Source organism: Primulina tabacum, chromosome 3 (genome assembly GCF_025594145.1).
Source record: "Primulina tabacum isolate GXHZ01 chromosome 3, ASM2559414v2, whole genome shotgun sequence".
NCBI classification, from domain to species: Eukaryota; Viridiplantae; Streptophyta; class Magnoliopsida; order Lamiales; family Gesneriaceae; genus Primulina; species Primulina tabacum.
The window spans coordinates 4,239,808-4,252,879 of NC_134552.1; the positions used below are offsets into that span (position 1 = coordinate 4,239,808).

The following is a 13,072-nucleotide window of genomic DNA, read 5'->3' on the forward strand; positions in this document are numbered from 1 at the left end:
AAGATAATGCTGCATGTGTTGCTCAAATGAAAGAAGGATACATAAAAAGCGATAGAACTAAACATATTCCTCCTAAGTTCTTCGCATTCACCAAGGAGCTTGAGAAGAATAAATATATTGATGTTCGTCACATTCAATCAAGTTAAAACACATCAGATCTCTTCACAAATGCACTTGCTATGACAATATTCAAAAAGCACATATATAATATTGGGATGCGCAATCTACGAAATTTGTGAAGAATTGTTCATGTCAACATGAGGGGGAGTTTACGTGACTGCATTCTTTTTTCCTTACTATGATTTTTATCCCAATGTGTTTTCCTAGTAAGGTTTTTAACGAGGCAGTATAAAAACACGTAATAAGACAATCATTATGATCATCATCACAAGAGGGAGTGTTGAAAATGTGAAAAATATTTGTGTTGAAAATTATAATTTTGAATGTTGAAAATTAGGTAAAATTAGGTGTTGAATATTGAAAATTAGTGTGTGATGATGTATGTAATGATGAAATTGTTTTTGGATTATTTTCCAAAGAAATCCTATAAATAGGTCTCCATTTGTAAAGATTTGAGACAATTGAGTTGAGAGAGAAAAATTTATAAAGTGTGTAGTTTGGTAAATTTGAGACTTTGAAATTTTTATTTTTTACCATAAATTTTTACTTTTTCATAACAAAAATTTAGTTAAACTTAATCTTAAATTTATTGATTTTTTATAGAAGCATATTATATATTTATCATTTAATAAATTTTTAATAAAATATTTTATTTTTTAATAAAAGTAAGATTATTATAAACATAGTATTTTGGGGTTAATATCTTTGCTTATTATAGATTGTAAAAAGTATCTTGGGAAACATTTGGATTCGATTTAGACAACAAAATTAGTTATTATAGTAATCGATTACTCAATAACATGAAAATATATTTATATATCGTGTACTATTTTTTTAGACAAAAACTTGTGTGAGACGATCTCAATGATCGTATTTTGTGAGACAGATCTCTTATTTGGGTCATCCATGAAAAAATATTACTTTTTATGCTAAGAATATTACTTTTTATTATGAATATCGGTAGAGTTGATCCGTCTCACAGATAAGATTCGTGAGACCGACTCACTAGAATAAAACAATTTGGAAGGGTCACACATGTGTATGTATAACTTCAGTTTTGGAGCATTTTTTTCCGCTTTTTAAAAAAACTCTCTAAAGAGGTTCAAGTGATGAAATAAAAATTTTAGACTTATCTTTTATACGAGCTTGTCAAAAAAAAAAATTTGTTGCCGATTACGTAAAACCTAAAAACAAAAACTATTATGAGACAATCTCAAGAATCAATTTTGTGATCAAGAAAAAATATTATTCTTATGTCAAAAATATAATTTTCATGGAAAATATAGATCAAATCGACGTGTCTCACAGATATATACCCATGAAATCGTCTCACGATAGACATACTCTTGTACATTATTATGTTTTATATAGAATTTATTGTACATAAAATTATATATATGATACATTAAATTTTAATATTCAAAACATTATTATTTATAAAAGAAATCACTATTATTAAATATATATTAAATTTAATTTCCTTTTTAAAAATAAAACAGTAAAATAGTACTCAATTCCATTGCACGACAGTTTGAATTGAGTCCAACTTCAAATCCTCACTCACTCACTCACATCGCGCACTTTCAAGTCAACAAAAGTTCTACCCATTTTGATTCAGATCCATTTTTTGAGTGATTGTACACTAAACAAGCTGAAATATTGAGTTTTTGGGAAGAATGGCGACAATGGAGAGCTTAATTGGGTTAGTGAACAGAATTCAGAGGGCTTGCACCGCGCTCGGCGACTACGGCGGCGGCGACGACCAGGCCTTTTCTTCTCTCTGGGACGCCTTGCCATCCGTTTGCGTTGTCGGTGGCCAGGTCATCAGCGTGTTTGTGATTATAAATGTTTAAAGTATAATTGTTGCGTATGTTGTGAGAGTTGGCTGATAATTTCTGATTAATGGATTTTTTTCAAGTTTATTTTGCTTGGGGTTCATATCTGTTTTTGTTTTTGTTTTGTAATTTTTATGTGTGTGTTTTGTGCTAAAACAGAGTTCGGGAAAGTCGTCAGTTTTGGAGAGCATAGTAGGGCGAGATTTTCTGCCCCGAGGCTCTGGTTTGTGTTTTTTTTTTATTATTATTATTATTATGTAATTTCTGAGTTAAATTTGAGTTTACATCTTTTGCAATTGTTGATCTCTTTGTGTTATTTGACTGTTGAGTTCAGGCATTGTAACGAGAAGGCCATTGGTATTGCAGTTGCAGAAAACAGAAGATGGGCAAGAGGAATATGCTGAGTTTGGGCATTTACCACGGAGACGATTCACCGATTTCTGTATGTGCAATTTCAGCTGTTATCTGTCATGTTATTAGATGAAATCTTTAAATGAAACTTTGGGTTTCTGATAATTGATGTGTTTTGTGTTGCCTTTGTTTTAGCCTCCACGCCCATGTAAAGTTTTTAAGTAAAATAATAAAACATCCCAATCAAATACCACGATAGTTGTTTTAGTTATAGTTTGTGTAATTTGGAATGAAGTAAGAAACCAGGGGTGACGTCATGGCTCCGTGCCTAGTTCAAATTCATGGTCCGAAGAGCAAATAGCATAAGGTAGAATGCATAAGTTATCAGGTTGCAGAAAATGGCTTGCTTTATGGGATTTGAAAAAATGTCACTGGTGTTGAGTAGCTTGGAAAAATGTTCATGCCTTCTCATTTTCATGTACAGCTTTGGTTCGTAAAGAAATTCAGGATGAAACTGATAGAGTGACGGGGAAGACAAAACAGATTTCTCCAATTCCTATTCACTTAAATATATACTCCCCAAATGGTATGTTTTTCTTGATGAGCTATTTTATTCGTTCCTTTTGCTCAGAAGGATGGCTTTTCATATCCAAAATTTATAAATTAAATATATTTTTCATTTACCTAAGATTTACCTCTGCTGATGTTTTTGGTTTGTTATAAATTGCAGTGGTCAACCTAACACTGATTGATCTGCCTGGTTTGACAAAAGTTGCTGTTGGTATGTTTCTATTCAGGCAGTTTTATGTTGATATGGACTCTATCTGACACAAACATGTATTCTTTGCAGAGGGGCAACCAGAAAGTATAGTTCAAGAGATTGAAAATATGGTTCGCAATTATGTTGAGAAGGCAAGATAATAATTATTTTGTTGTTCTTCATGTACATTTCTTGTTTGCATCAACATGCTTTCTTTCTGAAAAATATTAACCGTTAAAGTTTGATGAAAATTTTAATTTCAGAAAAGAAAAAAACATGTATTTATAAGCGATGTAGTCAAATTCAGGTGCTTCGGACAGGTGTCATTTATCTACACTTTGCTCCACATTGCTTTTTTCTTGTTTTTGGTGGGTTTTGTTTGTTTCAGTATAATTTTTTAAGTGTCTATTCTGACGGCAAATATAATTGTTATCTGCACCACATGCAGCCGAACTGCATCATATTGGCAATATCTCCGGCAAACCAAGATATTGCAACCTCGGATGCTATTAAGCTGGCAAGGGAAGTTGATGCAACAGGTATTTTTTACTTATCATTTTATAAATTGATATTATGAATGTTGATTAATTTATGTTATATTACTTTATATTGCTTGAAATTTGAATTTTACAACATTTGTAGGTGAACGCACATTTGGGGTGCTAACTAAGCTAGATCTGATGGACAAAGGCACTCATGCACTTGATGTAAAAGCTCTACCCCCTCTCTCAGTTCCATGAGTGCACCACTAGCGCACAATTGTCCACTCACTATGGAATAATGAAAATAGATAATTAAAGAGTAGCTGGAATACGCTTTCTTTGTCTCTTGGAGGAACATTATGTCTTTTAGGTACCTAGAAACAGGAATTACCTCTTCCATGAGAATATAATTAATTAAAACTTTGAGAAGGTATATCTTTTGATCGATGTATAATTAATAATCATTATTTTGGTTTTAAATGCGAGGAAGATTGTAAACTATTTTCTAAAATGAAAAATGTTTTCTTCTCTGCTTGTCTTACTATTAGTTAGTTCCAGACATTGGTCGGAAGATGTCTTATTATTCAATTTTATATTCTATATTTCTGAATGGATATCATTTCTTATATATTAAAAAAGCTAATCATAGTCCTCTAGTGGTTTTCCTCGTCCTTATTTCTTCTTCCACCTAACCTTTTCTTTTTAATTTCATGTAAAGATTATAAAGTTCCCCTGATCGCATGATTTCCTTAGGTTCTGGAAGGAAGATCTTATCGTTTACAGCATCCCTGGGTGGGTATTGTGAACCGCTCCCAAGCAGATATAAATAAAAATGTTGATATGCTAGCTGCTAGGAGGAAGGAGCGCGATTATTTTGCTTCAAGTCCTGACTATGGACACCTGTCAAGTAAAATGGGTTCTGAATATCTGGCAAAGCTTCTCTCAAAAGTATATTTTGTTTCTCTTTTCATTTGGCATCCTGTTTGCATTGGATGATCATTGTTCATGTACTTGAATTAATGTTAGAGCTCAGTGCTCACGTTATTGAACGGTTTGATTTCAGCACTTGGAATCTGTTATTAAGGCAAGAATACCAGGTATCACTTCTTTGATAAACAAAAGCATTGATGAACTTGAATCTGAGCTGGACCACCTCGGAAGGCCAATTGCTGTTGATGTTGGGGTTAATTTCTTACCTTCCTCATTGCGACTATTAAATTTGAATTTATTAATATGTCAGCAACTGAATATATGTTTCAGGCTCAATTATATACCATCTTGGAACTTTGCCGTGCTTTTGACAAGATATTCAAGGAACATCTGGATGGAGGGTAAGCTCCCCTCTCTGTATGGTTAGATTGGATGCATAGTGACATCTAAATTAGATGTGGAGAAGTTATTCTTCAATAAATATTTTCTAATCGCCGTCTCTCTTTTGGTTGTCATGACCTTCAAGACATTATGTTACTTAGATATGGCCTTGCCATTTGATTGTCCATGCTTTCAAAATTATATCATCTTTTCTGAAGAATTACTCTAATCGCACGAGTGTTAATAATGTCAGCCGACCAGGAGGTGATCGAATTTATGGAGTTTTTGACAATCAGCTTCCAGCTGCTTTGAGAAAACTTCCATTTGATCGTCATCTATCCATTCAGAATGTAAGGAAAATTGTTTCAGAATCTGATGGGTATCAACCACACTTGATTGCTCCTGAGCAAGGTTATCGGCGCCTCATTGAGGGCTCATTAAATTATTTTAGGGGGCCTGCTGAAGCCTCTGTAGATGCTGTAAGTCTCTTGGAGCCCTTTTTCCCTCGTGCTTTTCTCTTGCTGCCTCCATGACTGAACTACAAAACTGTTCAGGTTCACTTTGTCTTGAAGGAACTAGTGAGAAAGTCAATTGGGGAGTGTCAGGTCATTCTATAATCTCAATTGCCCTACCTTAATTTGATTTTAGTTGACGCGCAGATCACATATTTCTAAATATTTTGTGCCAAATAGGAATTGAAACGATTTCCAACTCTGCAATCAGCAATAGCTGGAGCAGGAAATCAGTCGTTGGAAAAGTTTCGCGAGGAGGGCAAGAAAACAGTTACCAGATTGGTTGACATGGAATCTTCATATCTCACCGTTGATTTCTTCCGAAGACTTCCGCAGGAAATTGAGAAATTGGGAAACCAGGGGGGAAACCCACGTGAAAACACACGAGAGAAGACAGCAGCCACCCCGGGCTTTGATCGTTATGCAGATGGACATTTCAGGAGGATAGGGTCGAATGTATCGTCTTATGTAACTATGGTATCTGAGACTCTGAGGAACTCAATTCCAAAGGCTGTAGTTTATTGTCAAGTTAAGGAGGCCAAGCAGAATTTACTTCATTACTTTTACACTCAAATTGGGAAGAAAGAGGTATTTAGTTTGGTTTTGCTTTATTTGTTTATGCCAAATTCTTTCTCCATTTCTTTGGGCCAAGCAAAATATAATATCGAAAACCATTGATGATGTAAACGATTTAACTCAAAAATTTAAATTAACAGTTGTCCAAGCTTATGTTTTGACCATTGTCATTAGCTGATGTACACGATAGCTGGATACTTGTCGCTCACATATACCCAACAATCTATCACTATCAATTGTTACCATTACACTAGTGAATCCAACCCATTACATTTGATCTAATACATTTTTAGATTATGCGTTAATTATTGCACCAAAATCTATATCTGATTGTAATGTTGTGAAACTCAAACCTTCAAAACATATGGTAGTTCAGAACCATGTTTCATTTGCCACTTAAAGCCTTCACATACAAGAAAATGAGAGTGATTAATGCTCATTCTGGCCAAAGTTTTTGTTACTGTCGCGCATATCAGAATTGTTTAACCAATAACAACATTAGTTGACTACAACGATTCAACTCGAACCCTTTTAAATGATAGTTGTATGAGTGTTATATTTTGACCTTTGTAATTTAGCTGTTGTACACAATAGCTGGACAATTTTTGCTCATGTACCAACAATCTCTCTCCATCAATTGCTACCGCAATACTTTGGAATCCAACCAATTAAATTTGATCTAGTATGTTTTTTTAGATCAAGCATCTGTCATTGTACCAAAAACTATATCTGAGATAATATCGTGAAACTCGAACCTTTAAAACATAAGGTAGCTCCACGCGATGTTTCAACTGTTTTACCACTGAAAAATGAAAGTGATTATTGTTCGCTATGACCCAAATTTTTTTTATAAATTTATTTATGTTAGAATTGTTTATCCGACAGTAAGAACGGTTTCATGGATTTCATTTGTCAAATCGTTCTTTTCCTCTATCAATTCATATGGCATTTGATAATATTGCAGGGTAAGCAACTTTCAGACTTATTAGACGAAGATCCTGCACTGATGGAGAGGCGGAAGCTATGCGCTAAAAGGCTTGAACTGTACAGAAAAGCACGGGATGAGATTGATTCTGCATCATGGGTTCGTTGAGATCCAATAAACAGTTAAGATATTTGTGATGTCAATGTAGGAATGGTAGTTCGTGTTGGTTGCAGAACCTTGGATTACTGATCCAGGTTGGGAATATGTTTGTTGCCCTTTCGAAATTATGCTAACATTTTTTTGGCTTCACGCTATGTTTGGTTGTTCTCTGTTGTAAATGCAAGAATTCTTTTCCATCTAATGAATTAGTGTGCTTTGTGCAATGAAACTGTCTTTGGTCCTTCTGCTGGTGGAAATTTCTTTTTCTCTGAGAATGTGTCAAAAAATTTGGCTCGCACTCGTTAATTGTTGTTGAAGAGAGTTAGAATACCTGTCTAAATATTTATTGTTTACATGCTATGTTTCAATTTATGTTACGACATATGATCTCAATTTCTAAAAATTGTCAGTTTAAAACCCTGAATGATAGCGGCCGGGACCTCATCTATGGGGTTGGATAGGACAATGTCCTATAGATAGGTTGAACTCAACCTATCTATAGCGTTTGTCTACATTGATAGGTGCCGGCATTGACAAATCATCACTTGTAATATCTTAGGCAGCACTTTGGCTTACCTATGTCAAGCATGCTCCCTTCCCTTCACATAATTGTCCATGCTTTTGCATCATCTTTTTTATTTGTTTTTTGCCAACGTTTTTGTTAGGTTGCATTTGAAATCCATAATAACAAATTCATTGTTTTGTTTGTGTAAATTCATACGATGATTAGGGGAAGAAGGACCCACTGAAAATGAATTGGCCGTTCGAAAGGTTGGAAGAAGAAATGATTTTTTGGTTAGACGCATGAATTAGCTAAGCATTTTCTTCGAACAAATATAGACCCAGAATGGACGGTTTTGTGTCTATTAGCAGTTCTTCTTCCTGAGTTGAGATCGGTCATTCAGATCGACGGGGTTAAATTAATGAGCTCGAATATTAATGAACTCTACAGAAGAGTTATCTCGATCATTCAGATCGACGAGATTAAATTAATGAGCTCGAATATTAATGAACTCTACAGAAGAGTTATCTATCGGAATAATACTCTTACCGATCTATTAACAATTAGTAGATCTACGTCAGGAGAATTAGTAATGTGTCACGAGAAATTAGCACAAGAAGCCATGGATACACTTCTTGATAATGGTATTTGATAATAAATTTTAAACTACCCTACATCAATATCACCCCAATTGCACTGATTGAAATAATCTTTTACTATTTATTGCAAGAAAATACTAGAATAATCAAAATATATCTCGGTGATATAAATTTTCAAAAAAAAAAACTGAAATAATTTTTTTCATCAGATTAAAAATATCTAGCAATAAATTTCAACATGAGAACCCTACCTAGTCAAATAAGGTTACTCGTGCGTCATGACTCGAAAAATGTGTAGAAAATCGTCATAGAATGTTGACTTAGTTGTCAGCTAAATGTCTTCATAGAATTAATGAAACACTACTGAAAAACAAGTGCATTGACTTCCTAATTTTGCCCACTTTTTCTCACTCGGTGGTATCACCTATGCCAATTATATTTTAATAATACTAATAATAAATTATTATTATTATTATGATTAAGCTTCGATTATAGAGATGCCAACTAATTAAATATTGGCTAAATTTTAATAGATCGTATAGTTTTTTCCATGATCTTTCCTTTTAATGATTTTTATCAACAATTTTATCATATATACTTTTAATTGAAGTCATCTTCTATTTTTATACCCTTAAATTAAAGGATTTTTGCATTCATTTCCAATATATTTAGTGTATTTTATACGTATCTCCATTATCAAGTTATAACATATAAGAAAGACAAGTGTCCGATACATTGAATAAAAGGATTGAATGCAAAAAAAACCATTAAATTAAAAATTTATATACATGTTATTTTATTATTATTTTTTCGCTAATAGAGGGTTTTATTTTATAGTATTGCAGGATTATAATCAATATTCATGTTAAATAAAAAAATTATAAATATTTGGGGAAAAAATCAAACAATAAAGTTAAAAGTAGGCAAGCTAAGCAACTAATTGAGGTCCATCCATTTTAGCCCTGACGAAAGGGCATTTACTTCCCCACATTACTCCATTCTCAACGGAGGAGGTTAGAGGAAAAGATTCGAGCACAATTAAATAGTAAGAGTTGCCTATGTAATTTGAACTGTTGTAATTTTTTTTATCACGTGGAAACCCGTAATTTTTATTTTTCATTGTATATTGAGTAAATCTCCAAAATAATAAAACGACAAATCATGTTAGTCAGATAAACTGCACTGTACATACTTTGTGTGACATGCTCGTCCTAGAAAGTGTTGGCAGAGAAATCGAACTTTTGACCATTGATCAAGGTTGCTTGCGTTCCGATTCCGGAACACCCGCTCCGGCCGCTCCGTTCCCGTTTCGTCCAACCATGATTGCATCCAATGTAAAAGAGTGTGCCTCTTCTACACATAACCGTTCCGCTCGGCCGTTCCGTTCCGTATAGCCGTTAAATCGTCGCTAAAAAGTCGAAAAACAGCGCTACAAAACAATCACCGATTTGCCCTGGAACTTTGGAACGGCGGTCACCGTTCCAGTTCCGAAACGGCCGTTCCGGCCGCGTCGCGGCCGTTCCGACGAACCATGTTTGGGACACTAACTTCACATTCAAATATTGCAAAATAAAACATGAAGTTCTTTGTCAGATTGATAATGTAAGTTCTAATGTTTCTATTTTTGTCATCAAATTGAGTTGGATATTCGTCTTATAACTTTATTTTTTGTTAGTTTTTAGTCATATTTCGTCGAAAAACACTAACATGACATCGAAAAATCATTGATATGTGTACGTGTTTTATCAACATTATGGTAAAATAAGACTAAAACCCAAAAAAAAAAAGCTAAGTTACATGAAGTTAAAAGACTAAAATATAAAACATGACAACTTACGAAGCTAAAAATGATTATTTTCTCTTCGTAATACACTTGATTTCATATTGTCTTCTCATGAAACCTTCAAGCTTTTTATGCCAAATTTAAATTTATCTAAGTCATTTATAATTACACTTAGTTATACTTGATTAAGAATTACAATTAGTTATACTTTGGAATGAACATCTAAAACGTTGCTTATATATGCTTCCATATCTCATATCATTTGATCATTACACTATAAAAAAAACATGTGTTAGCAACGATTTGGACAAAATATTTTATTTTATTTTTGTAACATCGCAAATATTTTCAAGATAGCCTTGTAACTAATATGTGATGCGATTTGATATTCTTCTACTTTATTATTGTTACACACACTTTATAGACAATCTAAAATGAAAAAATTATGTGCATTACAAAATATTGTCAATGGAAAATTTCGTAGGAAATACTTCGATGCGAATACAATTGTAAAATTATGTAAAAGTCAATGAGTTTCGGAGAATATTGTTAAAATCCAAAACCCATATAAAGTATTTGATATCGATTTTTTTATATATTTAAATTATTGAGTCAACTCTTTAATTCAAGGATCTTCTTGAATTGTAAAGCTATAACAGTTGTATTATATTAAATACTAGCTCGCATGTTACACATCCATTTTGCGGTTTTGTTCATGCTACTAACATGGATATTGTTTTTACTTATTCAGCACATGACATGTCATGTACTTAGTGAATAAATCATAGTCATTCTTTTAGTCATGATGTATAGATGTGTGATCATAATTCAGCACTCAAATTATATATCATGTGTTGAGTGGATGAATGGCGCAGATGTGAGTATCATCTACCGAGCCTATCTTTGCCTTGAAAGAAATGTAACTTTAATGAAGTTTTCCTTATTAATTGCTTATTTTGCCGTTTCAAAGAAAAAAAAATATAACCTCAAGTTAAATCCCAAATCTTGTCGCAGAATTCTTATTATAATATTTTATATAAATATGTGTGTGTGTGTGTGTGTGTGTGTGTGAATTCATTGCCAGGGTGAAAGAATGCTTGTCACCTACTCCTTGTACGTTGAAATACACTCAGTATCTGGAGAGACACTCCAACATTTTCAAGAACCAAAAACCACACAAAAACACACACTTAGTGTGTGAGAAAAGCATCCTTTTTCATCTATTTATATTATTTCTCTAGGATGGAGACTGCACACAGATGCAAGCTTTGTTTCAGAAATTTTGCTAATGGAAAAGCTTTTGGAGGGCACATGAGATCTCATGTCATGAATCTCTGCACACAAAAAAAGGGATTAAAACGTGAGAAGGACGATGACCCTTTTGAGAATCTCGAAGATTCTCCATCTTTTCGATCGTGTTTGTCCATTTCATCTCGATCGTCATCCGGAAATGAAGAAGAGAAGAGGCAGAGTTTCGGGAAGGGATCGGTTTCAGCTGATCCTGGAGAGTTCTGTTCTGTTGAAGTTCAAGATTGGGAGAGCGAAACCGATTCATCGAGGAAAGATTTGGTCGGAAGAAGGTCGAAAAGTGCTAGAAACTCAAGAGCTTCAGGTTCTCATGATGATTTGAGGGGTACTACTCATTTTTTACAAATCAAGAACCCCACCGCCTCGGAGACCGAGGCCTTGAGCTCGATTTCGGACACGACGTCGGAGGACGAAGACGTCGCTTATTGCTTGATGATGCTGTCCAGAGACAAGTGGAAAAGGGAAGAAAAAGAAAAGGGGTTCGAAGATGATTATCAAGAAGAATATTCTCATGTTGTGAAAGTGAAAAAAGGTGGTAGTAAAGCTAGAGGGAAGTATAGGTGCAAGACATGTAACGAGTTGTTTAGGTCTTATCAGGCACTTGGAGGGCACAGGGCGAGCCACAAGAAAATTAAGGCCAGCCCGATATCGAACCTCGGGTCGGCATCTCCCCGAGGTGGTCCGGTGACCGCAGCGGCGGCCGTGGAGAAGGTACACGAGTGCCCTTTCTGTGAGAGGGTGTTTGCTTCAGGGCAGGCACTTGGAGGCCACAAAAGGTCACATTTTGTGGGTGCAGTCTCAAGAACTGGCGGAACTTTGAGCATTGATCTTAATCTCCCTGCACCAGTCGATGACGATGGCACGTAAAATCCTAGTTTAAGTTACTCAATTCAATGTAGTTTCGTGGATCAAATTTATATTGACAAAAATATGTCATATATATACATATATATACATATATATATATATATATATATATTTGACGTTACTACGTTTTTCTATTCAGAAGACTCCAACCTATTACTTGTAAATTGGTGAAACGAACTTCTTTATCATACGGTATCCCTTTTAGCTAATGTCCTAAAATGTGAAAATGGACAACGCATGAAGTAAGGAGTAAAACGCAAGGATTTGGTCGAAAGTGGTCAAAGTCAATGTTGATCTTATTAACAGTAATTTATGAGTAGGTTTTTTATGATTTCATCTCACAAATCTTTATATGTGAGACAGATCAACTCTGCTGATATTCACAATAAAAAAAGTCATACTCTTAGCATAAAAAATAATATTTTTTCATGGATAACACAAATAAGAGATCCGTCTCACAAAATATGACATGTGGGATCGTCTTACACAAGTTTTTTGCCGCAATTTATATGCAAAAATTCAGAATGTTTTCTTTAGTTTCAATATTAATATTAAAAGATTTTAAAAGATCAAACTTTTATATTTTTGTTATAACAATCTAAGATTATTTGCCACGAAAAACTTTGGACTCGTTCATTTTCTCCAATCTAAATATATGCATGCACACTCATTTTCCCCCGATATAAAATTATGCTTTAGGCTTCAACGAAGCATGCTTATTATATATATTTTGAATTCAATATATATATATATATGCACCTATTAACTTTTGGGATTAGCTACAAGGGAAAGAAAAATAAGAAGCATTGCCAGAAGTAATTTCTTTTTTTTTTATTTTCCTCTTTTTTTTAAATGAAATTACTTTCATTAAAAAGTGTAAAAAGATAGTACAGATACAGCTTCTCTAGGCGTACCCAAGGACTGGAAAATCATAAAGATATACATATCCAAAGCATCCTGCTAAAAACCATCTGCAACTGCA

The 13,072-nt window shown here is 33.9% G+C and overlaps 2 protein-coding genes across 2 annotated transcripts; both read left to right on the plus strand.

Moving 5' to 3' along the window:
• The first annotated feature begins 1,640 nt into the window (after positions 1 to 1,640).
• On the plus strand, positions 1,641 to 7,288 carry LOC142539435 (phragmoplastin DRP1E-like). Its single transcript, XM_075644891.1, has 15 exons — positions 1,641 to 1,940; positions 2,115 to 2,178; positions 2,290 to 2,397; positions 2,791 to 2,892; positions 3,037 to 3,087; positions 3,157 to 3,218; positions 3,515 to 3,605; positions 3,709 to 3,773; positions 4,302 to 4,496; positions 4,612 to 4,731; positions 4,809 to 4,879; positions 5,113 to 5,338; positions 5,414 to 5,464; positions 5,552 to 5,959; positions 6,912 to 7,288. The coding sequence occupies exons 1-15, from the start codon at positions 1,797 to 1,799 to the stop codon at positions 7,038 to 7,040; spliced, it is 1,887 nt and encodes a 628-aa protein (XP_075501006.1). The 5' UTR covers positions 1,641 to 1,796; the 3' UTR covers positions 7,041 to 7,288.
• A 3,680-nt stretch (positions 7,289 to 10,968) lies between these two features.
• On the plus strand, positions 10,969 to 12,156 carry LOC142538841 (zinc finger protein ZAT9-like). The gene has a single exon (XM_075644133.1). It carries the CDS (start codon positions 11,158 to 11,160, stop codon positions 12,088 to 12,090), a length of 933 nt encoding a protein of 310 aa, XP_075500248.1. The 5' UTR covers positions 10,969 to 11,157; the 3' UTR covers positions 12,091 to 12,156.
• The last annotated feature ends 916 nt before the right edge of the window (positions 12,157 to 13,072 follow it).